At 46.1% G+C, this 17,749-nt stretch overlaps 1 protein-coding gene across 1 annotated transcript in view; it reads left to right on the plus strand.

Moving 5' to 3' along the window:
- Nucleotides 1-17,749, plus strand: part of LOC149279520 (sideroflexin-5-like) — a 76,990-nt gene that overhangs the window by 4,631 nt on the left and 54,610 nt on the right. Inside the window, exons 2-5 of the mRNA XM_089501078.1 lie at nucleotides 1,475-1,543; nucleotides 5,926-6,003; nucleotides 14,788-14,814; nucleotides 16,221-16,275. Coding sequence (XP_089357204.1) covers nucleotides 1,475-1,543; nucleotides 5,926-6,003; nucleotides 14,788-14,814; nucleotides 16,221-16,275 — 229 coding nt within the window. The remainder of the gene's footprint in view (nucleotides 1-1,474; nucleotides 1,544-5,925; nucleotides 6,004-14,787; nucleotides 14,815-16,220; nucleotides 16,276-17,749) is intronic.

The raw sequence follows: 17,749 nt of genomic DNA on the forward strand, positions 1-17,749 counted from the left end.
TAAAGCAGGGATCTGTTAGTCCAGGAGTTTGGATAAAGAGGAGAGAAGTGCGGCGGCTTCGCTGATTTCAGGAGAAACGGGTCCTGTAAAAAGTTCTCTGTGCTTAAATTTGGATGTGTGATCTAAAAAATGTATCGTTAAATATAATTATACATTATACAGGGCAGCCCGGGCCCTTCATGATGAATAGTGAAGTGGGCCAATTGAAACCACAAAGGTCCCTTTAGTGAATAAATGCACTAATCGGTAACTGTAACATCAGATTCCATCGGTCCGTGTCCCAGCCGTGTGCCCGCCACGCAAGCCAGCCTGTCATACAGGAGACTATATTCATTTTATGTTTACCAAACCCTCCAGCAGTGAATGGGTTAAAGCTAGGTTAAATAGTCTAGGTTCTTGCACTATTTATGTTGTTTTTAATAAAGTTTGCCAGATTTAAATCCAATATATATATATATATATACCGGTATATGTATGGAGATATTGTATACCACGAGGGTCCCGCACATGTGAGGAAGCCCCCCCGTTGAAGGATTTGTATTCTGTTGCCTGCGTTATCCGTCTCGTTCCTATTCATTGGCGCCGTCGTATTCGGCGGACCTCGTGACGAAGGCGCTGCGCGGCCTAAATACATAAAAAGTTGGGGGAAAAAATCTAATAAAAGATGGAGCGGTGGGATTGAGTTCTTTTATCTGTTGGGAGGTCACGTTAGATATGGGGGGGGAGGGGGGAGTGTTTTACACCCCAAAAAAGTAACCAGACGCTAAAGTTTACCTTCCAATAGAAGCGGCGATTACAATGTAATTATGCATAAGATGTAATTATGTATAAGATGTAATTATGTATAAGATGTAATTATGTATAAGATGATGTAATTAATTATGTATAAGATGTAATTATGTATAAGATGAAGCCGGATGAGTTCCGTGAGAAACGTGAGCCGCGTTAGAGGAAGGAACTCGGGAAGCGATGCGTCGGACGCGTCAAGAAATCTATCGACTTTACTCAAAAACCACTTGGATTTCTTAAACCGTTTACTGTAAGAAAACTCGGGTTACGTTACAGCCGTCTATCGATAAATAAATACAGATTCGGGGCCAAAGTAATCGTCGCTCCGGGCTTCCCCTCATCCGAGGGTCTTAATGATTGTTTACGTTCCAGGGTGAGGAGGACGTTTTTTGGCTCCCAGAATTTGGCTTCTATGCAAGGATTTCATCTAATTTCACGTCTTTTCTTTTCTTTACGTTTAATTGTATTGTTAGAATGTCGCGGATCTATAAGCTAAACTCCACGTTCTAGATCTCCGCTCTGATCGTGAATTTGATGTTGATTACCGTCCTGTCCTCGCGCGTGGGATTGATCGCGGCTGAGTTCTTTTCTTGTCTCGTGTTGTTGAACCCCCGGAGGTTCTCGCGTTGCCGGTAGTAGTTACACCCGGAGCCGGTAACCTTTGAATTCTTTTTGTCTCTTGCAGAGCACGTTCTACGGGAGATTCCGCCACTTCCTCGATGTCATGGACCCCCGCACGCTCTTTGTGTCTGAGGTATGGATACTCCGTCTTCATTGGCTGATCTCACTATTATTGGGGTCTCTTCACTGGGGGAGAGTTACGGCTTCGGCTCCTTGACTTTAAGTTCTGAAGGTCCAACCCCAGCAAGCTTCCGCTGTGGTAATAGTAAAATGGGTGAGAGTCCTTTAATTTCCCCCCCTTTGAGTTATACATTATACAGGGGCCGGCTCACCTTGGAACCTGGATTCCTTCTTAGAGGGATAATAGAGTCAACGAGATGTTACCACAACTGTCCTGCAAACTCTCTTGACGCTCAGTTTAGTGAATAAACCCCGCTGTGTCCCACGTACTATTCCAAAGGCTGAAATTTGCCGTTTGATAACAAGAATTTGCACCTAGAGAAGCCAGGATCCACCTCTACACCCAGAGGGCCTAAATCTCTCCAACCCCCCCCAGGTGCTCGCTTATTCCTTGAAATGTGCGAGGGTAAAGTCATCGGAATTATGGTTTTAATTGCCGTTTAATTAAGCTCCACCAGGGAAACCAAGTGGGCGCAGCAGATATTTTTATCGGGGCTAATTTATTCTACGTGACATTGACTTAGACAGACTGTTAATCCGCAGCTGGAAAGTCTTCATTAGAGCGAGCGGAGATTGGCCCAATAACTCGCAGAAAACGTTAATATGACAGTCGGCGAGCGTTTTACTCGGCACTTCGGCCCATATAGAATAAAGCGATTATGAAATATGCAGGCTGCAGGTGGGTAACGGGCTAATTTTTCTGGTCAGTGTCCTAATTGAAGCTGCCCTCCTTGTCTGCGGGAGGAGCTTCTATGTTTAATAATAATAAGGAACTCTTTAGGATTTTTTTTACATATATGTAGGTTTTTCATATTTCTGTGTTGACTGATCAGAAGTCCTCAGAAGTCCTTTAGAGGGAAACTCCAGCTATCATATGTACTTTAAAGCAAGCCCCGGCACCAGCTTGGTGAATTCTGCGGGCCGTTTCAATTGGTGCTCTTTCCTGGGGCTGATTGGCTGCTTTGGGACATGGAGGGGTTGGGAGGCTGCAGCTTCTCCCTAAAGTGTGTGTATGTGTATGCGTGTGTGTGTGTATGTATGTGTGTGTGTGTATGTATGTGTGTGTGTGTGTTTTTTTTTTTTTTTTTTTTTTTTTTTTTTTACCACCACTCTGACATCTACTCTACTTCGTTCTGAATAAGCGTCTCCATGGAAGGTTCTTTGGATCCGGAGCCTCTGGAGGTTAAATGGTTCCATCAACTGGCACTGAAAGCGTTAAATGGGCCCATCGGTTTCCAACTATCAAAACTACCGGCCGGTTTGCTCGGAGTCTTTCTAGTGGTTGAGTGTGTACGTGGCCAGTGCCTTTAAATGCTCTTTCTTTTCTGAAGGACGGTGTCTCCGGGGCTGGTTTTCTCCCCGTTCCTCGCGTCTTCTCGCCAGTCCTGTTCTTTTCGGCGGCGGAGTCGGTGCAGAACGCTCTTCCCAGCTGGACGCGTCTTTGTCTTTTTTGTAGCGCGGCGGAATGAGTTGATAATTAAAGCCCATTCACGGCCGAACGCACCAGCCTTCCCGGCTACTGATCCGGGGCGCAGACTGAAGATCACAATGACGCCTTAATGAAGCGTTTGATCGTGTTTTCTATAAATCCCTGCTTTCTTTGAGCAAGAAGAAAGAGAACACAAGAAATATCGCTTCCCCCAGGGGCAAGAAGAGTGAGAAGCGCGGCTAATGGTCGCGGCGTCCCATACCGGCAACAGATCTGCCTTTAATAGAACTCTTTTAACCTTTTGTGTTCCAGAGAGAGAACCGCGCAGGACGTCTCGACTACAGACGTGTTCACGCTGCAGGACGTCTACCTTCATGTGTAGGTCTCATGGGGCTGAGAAAATGGGGAATGGTTTGCATGAAAAAAATATCAGGAAAGACGAGAGGAACTTGGAAGAGAGAGAGGATGTGATAGAAACAAAGGAGGAGAAATGCTGGAACCGAGGGTCGGGGGTTACATCAAATTGCAACGATTTGCACTTCCCGTTAGTGACCGCGGTTGGACGGCATCATCCTAATTAATCTGCTCGTCGCGGCCTCGATTAGCTGCGAAGATTGGAATCTCACCGTCTGGCACCGATAACCAGTTGGGCTGAATAAAAAAGAAAAGTAAAAAAAACCCTGCCCTGTTATGGCATTTCTGTGAATATTACAGGCATCTGAGCTGCAACTCTTAATAAATGAGGGGTTGGTGGCTGGAAAAGCGCATTTGGAGATAAATTTAGATATTAACCCCTATCGGAAAAAGGTTTTAGGTTTTGTAGTAGCCTCCTGTTCAGATGTGTGGTAGTAGCCTCTGTTCAGGAACATGTAGCAGTAGTAGCCTCTGTTCAGGAACGTGTAGCAGTAGTAGCCTCTGTTCAGGAACGTGTAGCAGTAGTAGCCTCTGTTCAGGAACGTGTAGCAGTAGTAGCCTCTGTTCAGGAACGTGTAGCAGTAGTAGCCTCTGTTCAGGAACGTGTAGCAGTAGTAGCCTCTGTTCAGGAACGCGTAGGAGCATTTTTAATATTATGATTATTTTATACTTAAGGAAGAGTAGTTTCATGGGGAGGAATAATCATGCAGGAAAGGCCCATGTAGGACTAGGTTTTAGCACTTTTGGATAATGATACTAGAGTGGAGTTCAGATTTGACCCTCGCGGTGTCTGAATATTATTATCTTGCATGGATCAATGTTTGGCGGCCTCAATACGTTTACAACAAGAGACCGGAATCTAACACTAGAGGGTCAGAGGCTTGGATGGAACGTAAGGGAGTTTTATTTTACTGAGAGGGTAGTGGATAGATGTAACTGCCTCCCAGCAGAAGCGGTAGATGCTAATACAGTGGGGGAATTTAAACATGCATGAGAGAGAGTCCTCTACGCTGTACAATTTACTAAATACTCCTTGTCTGGAAATAATTGTGGAGGTGGGAGCGCGGGTCCCGTCGTATGCTGTACTGATCTTTCACATCTCCAGTTATTGCATACCGTAATCTGCCGCGGCAGCAAACAGACGGCTGATCTGCATACAAACATCTCCTCTGGAACCCCCCTCCCCACCTCCACTACCCCATTCCGCAGATCGCGCCTTGGTTGTTATAGTAACTATTGACAGGCGAACAAGAGGACGGAAAGGCTTTGAGCGCCAAATGAGACCGTTTAGAGCCAAAAGTCCTAAGAAGACAAAGGTGTTTCACGGAATGTAATCCTCGTTAACGGGAGACGGAACGGCCATTTATTATGTAAAAAAAACTTCGGATTTCTTCTCTCTTGTTTGTGTTCTCGGCCTAGGAGCTGACGCTCTAGCAGTGTGATGTCAGCGCTTTCCCTTCAATCCAACGATAGTAGTCTATAAATATAGATATAAAAAAAATTTACCCCCCAGCATAAACCCCCCCAACACCATCTTTCATACAGCCTAAAATATACAAAGGAAAAAAAAGGTCTGTTTTTATTATTATTATTATTATTATTATTATTATTAATATTTCTATATATACGCAGCACCAATAATTCCCACGGCGCTTCCTACAGTCCGTACATTTAAGACGGGTCTGACAAACAAAGACAACCCGATACAGTGGGTAACGAGGGCCCGGCTCGCAAGAGCTTACAATCTAATAACGTATGTTGCCGTTTTTCTAAAGGACAGCTGAGAAGTATTTGGGTGAATGTGGGGCAGCTGTCCAGGGTCCAGTCCTTCCTGGGGGGCCCACAGCATGTGTTTTTTGGTTGTTTTTACGCTTGTTATGGAACATGTGGGGGCCGAGGGATATGCTTGCCTAGGGTCCGATCAGTATTAAAGGGGGCCCTGGGTAAATGGCTTGCGAAGTGCAGAGAAGCAATCAGCGGCTCCATCTTCCCTTCGAGATGATGGAGAACGTAGAGCCAAAACCTTTTTAGGTTTGGATGGAGCTGTCCAGAGTGCTGAAGCCCTCCGCAGAGCCGCCGGTGTTTAAGACATAAAATAGAAAGTTAGGTATTTTTTTATTAAAGCTTTTTTTTTTTAAATCTCGTGCTCCGCGGATGAAAGCCTGACACTGCACGAAGGGTTAATTACATTAATTAAGGGGGTTAATTTATTGGACAATTACAGGAGAGGAAGAGTACGGTCTGCATGACCGGAGCGATGACCGAGAATAGGGTCTCCGAGCGCTTTATTCGAATTCTGTTATTCAGACCAAAAACCCCAAAAGGGAACGAAATCCCGGGCCCGGGAGGGAGCATGAAACATTATACAGCGTCCTGTCTTTATAGTGTGTTTGGCGTTCCGTATCCGCTGTAATAATAATCTGCGCATGTTCTGGGTGTCTCGGATAAGGAAATCGTGTAGAAATAACGTCCTGCGTCTGCTTGGTTCACAGATCCGTCTTCAGGAAGCCATCCAGCTGCTGGAAGATTACAAACACGGGACGCTGCCCCCTGGAGTCACCGACAAAGAGGTAGGAACCCCGGCCCTGAGCCGTGCATGGAAGATACAGACTTCCCGTGGCAAAGCTAGATTAATATTATTATTTATTTTTTTTATTATTATTATAATTATTATTTCCTAATTGCTCGATTATAAGACGACCCCCTAAACTTGGGATCTTAAAGAAAAAATAAAGAAAATATCTAAATATTATCCCCCTTTTTGCAGCGGGGGGATTGATGAGTATACGACGCCGGGCTTCAGACTTGCTACGCAGGTTATTTTTTTGCAGGAGACGGAGTCCCTCTCTATTTGTTCCCTCTGCGCTGCTCTGCTGCAGCTGTCTGACACGGAAGGGGCATTAGCTTAAAGGTCTATGCGTTTAAAAATGAGACTGGGAGTGGCTGTAGGAGGTCAGACTGCTGTGATGTAATACATAGAGGAGGAGCTTTGGAAGAATGACGGGACTCTGTTTCTAAGCAGCTCTAGTATCTCGGTAAACCTTTTAAGGTGTCCGTTTGTATGTGACAGCATTGGGGAGAAAAATAAAATGGCAGATAAGTAAAAGAAACCGATCTTTCCAAGATGTAGCACTGATCTGGGGGTGTTTTGTGGAAAAGCATCTTTTAATCTGCTGTTCAAGGACATTGATTGCTTTACCAACAAGGTGTGTGGGGTGTACTCTGCGCTGTAAGTGCTGTGCTCGAGGCGTGTACCTAATCGCGTCTACATCAAGCTGCGCACTTTCCAGTATTAAACCTCCAAACAGAGGCACCCTGGACACCCTCCATATTTAATAATAAATACACAGAATTCTTCCTGATGTAGGGGGATTCAAACTTTGATCTGTTCCCATAGTGAGGATCGCTTTATTCCTGTTTAAATTCCCTCACTGTATTATCCTCCACCTCTTCTGGGAGACTGTTCCATTTATCTACTACCCTTTTAGTAACTTCCTTACATTACATCTAAGCTTCTGACCCTCTAATTTTAGAATATGGGCTCTTGTTCTAACATTGCTCCTTCTTTCAAATAAACTTCTCTCCTGTACTTTGGACAATCCCTTTCTGTATTTAAGTGTTTCTAGTTGACCCCCCCCCTCTACTTCCCCCAATACTCTAGGCAGCAAAACTTCCTGCCACTGATGCCTCTCGCTATACAACCCAGCACCCTGTCTGCTTTCATTGCATTGTTTGCATACATCCAAATCCTTAATTACCCCCAAGTCCCTCCCTTCCATTGTCATTGAGAAAGCGGTGCCCCTAATGCTATATTCTGACTCTGGACTTTTACATCCCAAGTGCGTTATTTTACTTTTATCAACCTGAAACTCATGAATGTCCGCCCTGTTACAGACCTTTGTATCCTCTCCAAAAACACATTCCTCACCAATAAGACCTTCTGTAATATACTAATAAAAACATTAAAATGTACCGATCCCGGAAGTACCCCACTAGTGACAACCCCTTCCTCTAATTCTACCCCATTAACCCCAACCTTCTGCCTCCCGTCACTCAAGCATCTCCGACCGTATCCATTCCACTGTTGTGTCCAGACCCAAAGACCGCAATTTATTTATAAGTCTTCTGTTCTATAAGGAATCGATTCCATTAACCAAGTCTGCTGCCATGACGACGTGTAATTGTCGAGCTTTTATACCACTTTTTGAGCAGCAGTTTGTCTGAAAGCCCTGATTCTGATAACGGGATGCCAATATTCATATTATATTTTATATTTATAATATCATTTTTCCCCAAATTTGAATTATGCATTGAAAGCCAGTAAAAAGACTGCAATATTAATAAGGAGCACTTGGTGCTTTTCTGCATTAACCCACTAATACATTTTTGCTGTTTTGCCTTTGTGACCGATTAGATTTGGGAACCAAAAGGTTAATTCACCAATGAGAATTGACATAAATCGGGCATCATGAACGGCAATAAGGGCCCCGCTTGCAGGAGGAGGTTACCGTATATCTGGTTTTTTTTTCCTATTTGCTTTATTTCTTTCATCCTTCCCCTCCTTCATTGTGATGCGGCAGCTAAACAGAGCTCTCCAGTAGGGCTGCAACTAACGATTATTTTAATAATCGATTAGTTGGCCGATTATTTTTTCGATTAATCGGATAAAAAAAACAATATGCAAATTTTTACTTTATTTAAAATAATTTAATGAACTGGATGTTAAAAAACAACTTAAAATTTACATTAACATTCTTATTTTGTTATGATGTAATAAAAAAACAATATTTTCAAAGTACAAAAACCCAAACACAATATTTATGAAACAAAATAACCCCAAACATTCTGAAAAGAGGTGGACTATTACTGTTCAAGAAACTTTGCCCCAGCCCTGGCACTTTGCACCCAGCACTCAGCAATTTGCACCCAGCACTTTGCACCCAGCCCTGGCACTTTGCACCCAGCACTTTGCCCCACCCCTGGCACTTTGCACCCAGCACTTTGCCCCACCCCCGGCACTTTGCACCCAGCACTTTGCACCCGGCACTTTGCACCCAGCCCTGGCACTTTGCACCCGGCACTTTGCACCCAGCCCTGGCACTTTGCACCAGCCCTGGCACTTTGCACCCAGCCCTGGCACTTTGCACCCAGCCCTGGCACTTTGCACCCAGCCCTGGCACTTTGCACCCAGCACTGTGCCCCTGCACCCAGTCTCCAACTCTGCCCCGCACTCACACCCTGCCCCCGCACTCACACCCTGCCCCCGCACTCACACCCTGCCCCCACACTCACACCCTGCCCCCACACTCACACCCTGCACCCACTCTGCCCTGCACCCACACTCACACCCTGCCCTGCATCCACACCCCCACTCTGCCCTGCACCCAGTCTCCTGCCCTGCCCCCACACTCACACCCTGCCCTGCATCCCCACCCCCACTCTGCCCTGCACTCAGTCTCCTACCCTGGCCTGCCCCCCCACCCCCACTCTGCCCTGCATCCCCTGAAACCCCACCCCCACCCCCGCGAACCGCTCTGTGCGAACGGAGCCACTCGCACAGACATGAAGAATACTTACCTCCGGAACGCGTCACATCCGTCACGCAACTAAAAGAAGGCGGGGAGTGCAGAGCGTGTAGCGGAAGCGGGGAACGCTCGCGGAGGTAAGTAAAAGGAGCCAACAACGAATCGATCACTCGATTAATCGATAACGGAAATCGTCGACAACGATTTCCGTTATCGATTATTATCGATTCGTTGTTTCAGCCCTACTCTCCAGCCCACTCTAATGCGTATGATAGCCGAGGGGCTCCTTTAAATGTCATTTAAACTGTTGGGCATGGTGTCTACTTCCCTGTCAGCGATGGGCTGCTCCAATCAGCGGTGAGAATTGTTGGAGCACAAAGGAGGCGGAAAGCTGCAGCTTCTTCCTTAGATTTTCTATATAAATATTATGATTGTATTTTAGATTTTTTTTTTTTTTTTTTACCTTATAACAAGTCAGGGTGGGTTAAAACTGATTTATTTTTTCATTTTAAAAAGAATATATATTTAATTCAAATTTATTTTTATTGACTTCCTTTTGGAGGAAAAATCTATGTAAAGATAGTTTTCGATTTATGATACATTATAGGTCAAAGGTTATTCAGCATGAAATAGAGCTTAGTTATATCGTGTTTGTTTCTTTTGTTTTGTTTTTAATTTTGTTTAACCACTTCAGTTAATAAACATTGGCATTTCAGCAAATATAAGGATATTTGTGCCATATAATATTGTTTTAGTTAAAGAAAACAATTTAAGTAGTTCTCCAAATAAACTAAAATTAGTAGCGTTTTTACTAATCTGACAGGTTATTATTTTAAATATGAAATCTTCATCTGGTTGCAAACATTACATATTATAACAACCCCTTTATATTTAAAAATCATGATTTAAATCGAGCCTTACTGACTAGGGATTTAAATTCAACTTGATTTCTTTCTTTGCTCAGATGGTGTTGCTGAAATGCCTCTATATTCTATCACCAGCCTTTGTCAGAGTTTATGATTGTAATTCAATAAGAAAAAAACAAATACTACCACAAAGCTGTTGGTACAATTAGTGCATGGAAAGAGTTAGCATTTGAAGTACCCTGAGATTTATAGTCTTTAAAAATCTATTGTTGGATGGGGGATATTGAATTGGCCGGGTTCAAATAGGACATGGGGCAGGCTGACCAGATGTCAAAATTCCAAGTTGAAAAACTGAATTGCGCATGTCCCAAATGTGGCCTTTTAGCCCCCAGATTGCCCGACAAGCCCATGCACGGGTCGTATCACTGTACAGAAGATGTTGCTGAACACATATTGGGGGTGTTTGAGAGTGACGTATACCAGGAGTGGTAAATTCATATCTGAAGTACGTATGAAAAAAAAAATACTACCACAAACTTTGACAACTGCTGGTCTAGAATTGGTGCATGGAAAGTGTTAAAATACCAGTATTGGAAATACCCTGGTATGTCTTGTTTTCAAAAATATATGATTTGATGGAGGTTAATTGTACTGGCCGGCTTCAAAGATGGCCCAAATAGCACATGGGGGCCATTTTCTTTTTTTAATAGTAAATGTGATGATATAATCAAAATAATGGTATCTAACGAAAGCCCTTCTTGTCATGAAAAATACATATATAATTTGTGAGGATTCTATATATAGACAAATGTATGCATGCTGCGAGTAGCCAGATAACTCTGGGTTCTGGGCTGCTCTAGAAGCGAGGAGTTGTCATCGCTGCAATCGCTTAAACCGTAGGGATTTGCACACCGGATATTGCTGTGCATCCGCCGGACAGCTGTAGGGCACCTAAAGAATCTGGAATACGCTTCGTTTCCACCAGCTGGCGGGGCTAAAGTCACAGATTCCAGAATATATTTACACCTTCTACGAGACGGGGACGTTCTCAGCTGCACCTACCAGATCCAGAACACATTTCCCCCGGTCTCTAGATGGCTTCTGGATTCTACAAGAGTAGAGAAAACAATTTACCGCTCATTCCTACACTCCTAAAATCCAAAATAAATTCACACCTTCTCCTAGACTGGGGCGCTGCCACTTGGAGAGCTCTTTTGCGCCCTCCAAATCCAGAAAACAGAGAAGGCTGCCCTAGTCTTGCAGAATCCAGAAGACATTGATGCCGCCTTCCAGACCGCTTGGCTTCACCGAGACAATCCAGAAAACATCTTCTCATTCTTCCGCAGCAGTTTTGGAGAATCTAGAAGACATTCATAGCACCTTCCATCCAACAGAAGAACACTCCCAGAATCCAGAACATGTCCCCCCCCCCCCCCCCCCCGCCAACCGTGGAATTTTTTACAAAATCCAGAATATGTCCTAGGCCCCCCCCCCCGCCAAGACCTGTGTCACTCTTCCCTAATCCAGAGCGCTCTGTAGCTTCCTCCAGACAGCTGGCTCGGTCTCACGGAATCCAGAACACTCTGTACCTCCTTCCAGACAGCTTTTTAATAGAAATAGTAATAGCGTAACGCTGAATGCCCCAAAAATACTTCAGGAGAAAAAAAAAATGTCATCTTCTTAAGAAGCACAGATGCGGTAACACGAGAGCAACACGCGGCGTTACCAGCTCCGCGCTAATTAATAAGTGTTGTCGAGACGCATATATAATGTTCCCCTTTCCCGCGTCTCGCTCGCTCGCTCCCGATGTAAAGGAGCTTAGGATCCAGAATGTTTCCGAGTAACATATTGTACATAAATATTTATATTAATGTGTAATTCTACCAGCACCGCGCAGAAAGCCGAATGTGAAAAGTATATTAAATTGGTGCAACCGACAACATACTAATTGATTTGAAACGCCGATTAAAGCATCTTTACTAAAATATTTCAACCAGCGATTCTCCGTTTCTATCCTAATTACGGGAAACATCGCGGATTCCGTGCCGCGTTTTTAATCGGCGCGCTCTTTTTATTTATTTTCTTTTTTAATTATTATACCATTAAAATTGTGTGTTTTTTTATAATTTCCGTTAGCAAATAATTAGTAGGGTTTTATTTGTTTATTTAAACCAAATTGGCTAGTTGCGTGATTGGGGGGGGGGGGGACGCAGTCTGGCATAGAAATAGAACATTATATAGCGCCAGCAGATACCATAGCATTGTTACAATGCATGGGACCGGGATATGCTGGCCATAACCAATCCTTACACACCCAGCAGCCGATTGGGGCCCGGGGGCCACAGCATGCGCGAGCATAAAGACATACCACGGGGCCTCTCATATCCAGCCGGCGCCTGCACTTGTATCATTGGAAGAGAGGGCCCTGGTCATGAGAGCTTCCAATCTATTCATTTGTACAGAAGGAGAGGGCACTGGGCGGATGAGCTTCCAATCTATTAGAACGGAAGGAGGAAAGGACATTGGGCTTGTGAGCTTGCAATTTTTGGTTGGAACAGAAGACTGGGCGCTGGGCTTGTGCGCTTATACTCTGTTAATGAGTACAGAAGAACGAGAGGGCACTGGGCGGATGAGCTTGCTATCTATTTATTAATTGTAACAGAAGGAGAGGACCCCGGTCATGCAAGCTTACACTCTATTAATCTATTCATTGGAGCAAGAGGAAGAGAGGGCACTGGGTCTGTGAGCTTACACTCTATTCATTGGAACAGGAGGAAGAGAGGGCACTGGGTCTGTGAGCTTACACTCTATTCATTGGAACAGGAGGAAGAGAGGGCACTGGGTCTGTGAGCTTACACTCTATTCATTGGAACAGGAGGAAGAGAGGGCACTGGGCTTGCTGATCTTTTGAGTTTATACTCTAACATCACAAGAGCCGGGCCCTCTCCTCCTTCTGTACCAATTGATAGAGTATAAGCTCAAAAGACCAGGGCCCCCCTCCTTCTGTTCTAAATAGATTGTAAGCTCACAAGCCCAGCGCCCTCTTTTTCTTCTGTTCTAATTAATAGATTGTATGCTCACAAGAGCAGAACCCTCTCCTTCCTCTGTACCATCTAACAATGTATGAGTTAGAACAGGAGGAGGAGAGGGCACTGGGTTTGGGAGCTCACAATCTATTAATTGATACAGAAGGCGGAGAGGACACTGGGCTTGTGAGCTTACGATTATTAATTAGAAAAGGAGGAGGAGAGAGCACTCGGCTTGTGAGCTTGCACTCTGTTAATCAGTACAGAAGGAGGAGAAGGCACTGGTCCTGTGAGCTTACAGTCCATTAATTGGAACACAAGCGGGAGAGGGCACTTGGCTTGTGAGCTTGCACTCTGTTAATAGGAACGGAGGACGGCGTCTTGCTCTGTGAGCGTACAATCTATTAACCATGTCATTATTTAATCTTCCCTCCCCTGGGGAAGTCCCCTGCCGCCCCGTACTTAATGCCCCGGGGTTAATAAATCCCGCCTGGCGGTATCCCGGAGGTAACGTGTGATCCGTGTTACTGATCGCATGTGCTGTGGAAGTGACATAACGTAGGGTGGATTGTAATTGGCGCGGTGACACGCTGCATGGAGCGACGCACACCGGGAACCTCCCCTCAATATGTTTTCACTACTTCACCAATATGGCACAGCTGCGCGCACGCACGGAGCGTATTTATAGCCGGAGCGCCTGCTGCCAAAATGCTGATTTAACTTTAATGTCGCAAAGTGACTTTTTCTGAACACTTTAACGTCATGAATACGAATATAAGCGAGTGCCTCCGGTGCGAGGGGAGGCTGCCGATCACGCCAAGGCACGCGTGTTTATCCCGTGAGCGTAACGTGTGCACGCGGGCGGGAGACCTCGCAGCCCTGCCGGAAACACGGAGCCCGCAAATTATTATCCAATCACACAGAAGGATGATTGATATAAAAATGGCCCTTAGTAGGGGTTCGGTATTCATTAAAGAACGCGAGCGGCGGGTGGGGACTGAGCTTGTGTTTTGTATTACATGATGATAGAATATGTTTTATGTGAGAAGTGGAACTGCCTCCCAGCAGAAGTGGTAGAGGCTAGTACAGTGAGGGGATTTAAACACGCACGGGATAGCCGTACGGCTCCATCGGAACGAGGACTGTTTAAGTTCTCAGTCTTTATCTTGAATTGGGGGGCTGGGTTGGTTCTCTAGTTTTTGGTCTGCGATGAACGGGTCGGCCTCTTCCGGGACTCGGATCAGCTTTGTAAATAGGCGACTTCTTATTCCCAGAGATTTCTGTCGGTTGGAAGTCGAGGCGATTTAAGGAATTATGCACAATTCTGACTTGAGCAGCTTAGCTTGGTCCCCCAAAGAGGAGCGCGGGCGAGAGAGGGGGAGAGGAGAGAGGGGGAGAGGAGCGCGGGCGAGAGAGGGGGAGAGGAGAGAGGGGGAGAGGAGCGCGGGGGAGAGGAGCGCGGGCGAGAGAGGGGGAGAGGAGGGAGGGAGAGAGAAGTGAGCGGGCGAGAGAGGGGGAGAGGAGAGAGGGGGAGAGGAGGGAGGGAGAGAGAAGTGAGAGGGGGAGAGGAGGGAGGGAGAGAGAAGTGAGCGGGCGAGAGGTGGGGAGAGTGGGTTTGCGGGGCAGCAGAAGTAGACAAGCGGGATTGTGGAGTCTTTCATGAAGTCTCCATTATGCTGCATTTTCTAACGTGTTATATTATTATTATTATTATTATTACAAATCCTGTTCTAAGAATCTCGGTGGGCAGAGTCTGGATCTCGATAGGCCGCGGCACACGGGCTCCGCCGGCACACGGGCTCCGCCGGCACACGGGCTCTGCACATTAACCCTTTGTATGTGTAACACCTGCAGCTGAACCAGCGCCACGTTAAAAATGTGTTATTAATAACCCGGCCCGGGGTCACTAACCTTTCTATCTATGTGTTTATTTTCAGCTTTGGGGAGCCCAGAAGATAAAGCAGGTACGTGAATGGAGTCCTTCTGTCGCCTATGAAGCCTCAGCAGCCCCCATACAGCCCCCGGGGGGGTGGGTCTGTTACTTTACGTCATCGGGAACCGGTAGTTCGTTATGAGACGGTATCGTGTCGTAATATCATTATCTTTACCAAGTTTGCGCTTTTTCTTTTCACGGCTGACATTTTACAATTCTATGCCCATAGCAACCAATGGAATGCGCCCATCTGCCGAGTTGGTTGCTATGGTAAAAAGGCCAAAGTCATTATTTGATATATTACCCCCCCCACAGATTTTAATTCAAATTCAGCATTTGTTTCAGCAAAATGAGAGAACCCCAGATTTCTGTATACTGAGAGCCTGATGGGGTCTTACTATAGAGATTGGGGGGGTTCATAAACTGCCTATAAACCTGGATTAGATCTGTAATGGCGTCTGCCCACCAGCAGCGCCCCCCCATTACCAGAATGCCGAGATATCTTATAGAATGTAAGTGTTCTCCTTCCACTGTGGATGCACCCACTAGTGGAAATACAGTAAGACCATGAGCCAATAGGATAATGAAGTATGTGTTAATTACAGAAGTCTTAAAAACCCGGGGGGGAAAAAAACCCTCGTTTTTAAGAAAGGAAAATGTAATAGCGTCTCGCTTAGAACGTGCGCATGAATCGCTGGTCAGGTTAGGGAACGTTCTAGCTCTGTTCATAAATACTCATTTTGCCGCACGGCAGGTGGGCTGTGGCTGTGGCGGGGGAGGGGAGCGGGAAGGTGCAGGTAAAATCTGCATATGGAACGCTAGACACCTTCGTACGGCAGAGAATGCGTCGTCTAACGAGGCCTCGGGACAGCAGAACCATAAGGGCTGACAATTTATGTGCATTTAATCCTCTCAGTTGGAAGCGTCTGGCTGGGTTCCATGTCCCTTGGTGGCATATAGGGTGAGACGTGGGCGCGCATGCATACGTGCCACCCGAGCGCTTCTCGTGCCCAGCGGTTGAGTTAGCAGAGCGTGATGTTTTCTGCACACTTTCTGTTAGTAATCAGCACTTAGCGGAGGATGACGATGTTGGCATATTGGGGGGGGGTTAAGAAAAGGTATTAAAGGAGGTCGCACATTACGGGGGCGGATGGAACCGGCGTGTAGGATTTTTGTGGCAGAAGCGATCATTTTTGGGGGTAAAGAATCTTCTGTTAGGAAGGAGTCCCGCCAACGCCTGCCGCAAATGGAGAACCGACCCCGGTGACTTTCTGCTCCAAGTATAGCTTGGATGGCCTCATGTAAGACATAAAATCAACGAGGTGTCCTGAAAGTCCCCTATATGAGTTTCTGCTCTCCCTCCCAGCCCCCCATGTCCGCTACCTCTTACCCCCCATTACTCCTATACTCTGATCTCCATATGTGTTCTCCTTACAGGCCATCATCCATCCAGATACCAACGAGAAGATATTCATGCCTTTCAGAATGTCAGGTAAACCTCGGAAGTCTTCATCCGCGTTCTACCCGTAAGAGGCGGATCCAGCTGTTCTCTTGTTAAAAATGATGTATATAATGAATCACACACACACACACACACACACACAACCCTTCAAAGGTTTGGGATCACTTGGAAATGTCCTTGATTTTGAAAGAAAAGCAGATTTTCCCCATTAAAATAACATGAAACGGATCAGAAATCCAGCGCAGACGGGGTTAATGTTGTAAATGACTATTGTAGCTGGAAACGGCTGATTTTTAATGAAATCTCTTAATAGGCGTAGAGAGGCCCTTTATCACTCCCATCACTCCTGTGTTCCAATGGCCCTTTATCACTCCCATCACTCCTGCGCTCCAATGGCCCTTTATCACTCCCATCACTCCTGTGTTCCAATGGCCCTTTATCACTCCTGCACTCCAATGGCCCTTTATCACTCCCATCACTCCTGTGTTCCAATGGCCCTTTATCACTCCCATCACTCCTGTGTTCCAATGGCCCTTTATCACTCCCATCACTCCTGCGTTCCAGTGGCCCTTTATCACTCCCATCACTCCTGTGTTCCAGTGGCCCTTTATCACTCCCATCACTCCTGCGCTCCAATGGCCCTTTATCACTCCCATCACTCCTGTGTTCCAGTGGCCCTTTATCACTCCCATCACTCCTGTGTTCCAGTGGCCCTTTATCACTCCCATCACTCCTGCGCTCTAATGGCCCTTTATCACTCCCATCACTCCTGCGCTCCAATGGCCCTTTATCACTCCCATCACTCCTGTGTTCCAGTGGCCCTTTATCACTCCCATCACTCCTGTGTTCCAATGGCCCTTTATCACTCCCATCACTCCTGTGTTCCAATGGCCCTTTATCACTCCCATCACTCCTGCGTTCCAGTGGCCCTTTATCACTCCCATCACTCCTGTGTTCCAGTGGCCCTTTATCACTCCCATCACTCCTGCGCTCCAATGGCCCTTTATCACTCCCATCACTCCTGTGTTCCAGTGGCCCTTTATCACTCCCATCACTCCTGTGTTCCAGTGGCCCTTTATCACTCCCATCACTCCTGCGCTCTAATGGCCCTTTATCACTCCCATCACTCCTGCGCTCCAATGGCCCTTTATCACTCCCATCACTCCTGTGTTCCAGTGGCCCTTTATCACTCCCATCACTCCTGTGTTCCAATGGCCCTTTATCACTCCCATCACTCCTGTGTTCCAATGGCCCTTTATCACTCCCATCACTCCTGTGTTCCAATGGCCCTTTATCACTCCCATGTTCCAGTGGCCCTTTATCCTCTTTTCATTGAAAGCAGCTAAGTGACCCCAAACTTTTGAACAGGTGTGTATATTGATCTGGCTGTGAATCTTGGGGGGGGGGGGATAGTGGAGATCTTCTCTGTGCCGCTGACCCAAAGGAGCTGCTTCAGAACTAAGCGCCAGGGGGTCTCCTGAAAACCTGCCCAGAGCTAATGGCT

This window comes from Sceloporus occidentalis, unplaced genomic scaffold (assembly GCF_023333645.1).
Source record: "Sceloporus occidentalis isolate IW3139 unplaced genomic scaffold, rSceOcc1.0.p SCAF_163, whole genome shotgun sequence".
Classification (NCBI taxonomy): domain Eukaryota; kingdom Metazoa; phylum Chordata; class Lepidosauria; order Squamata; family Phrynosomatidae; genus Sceloporus; species Sceloporus occidentalis.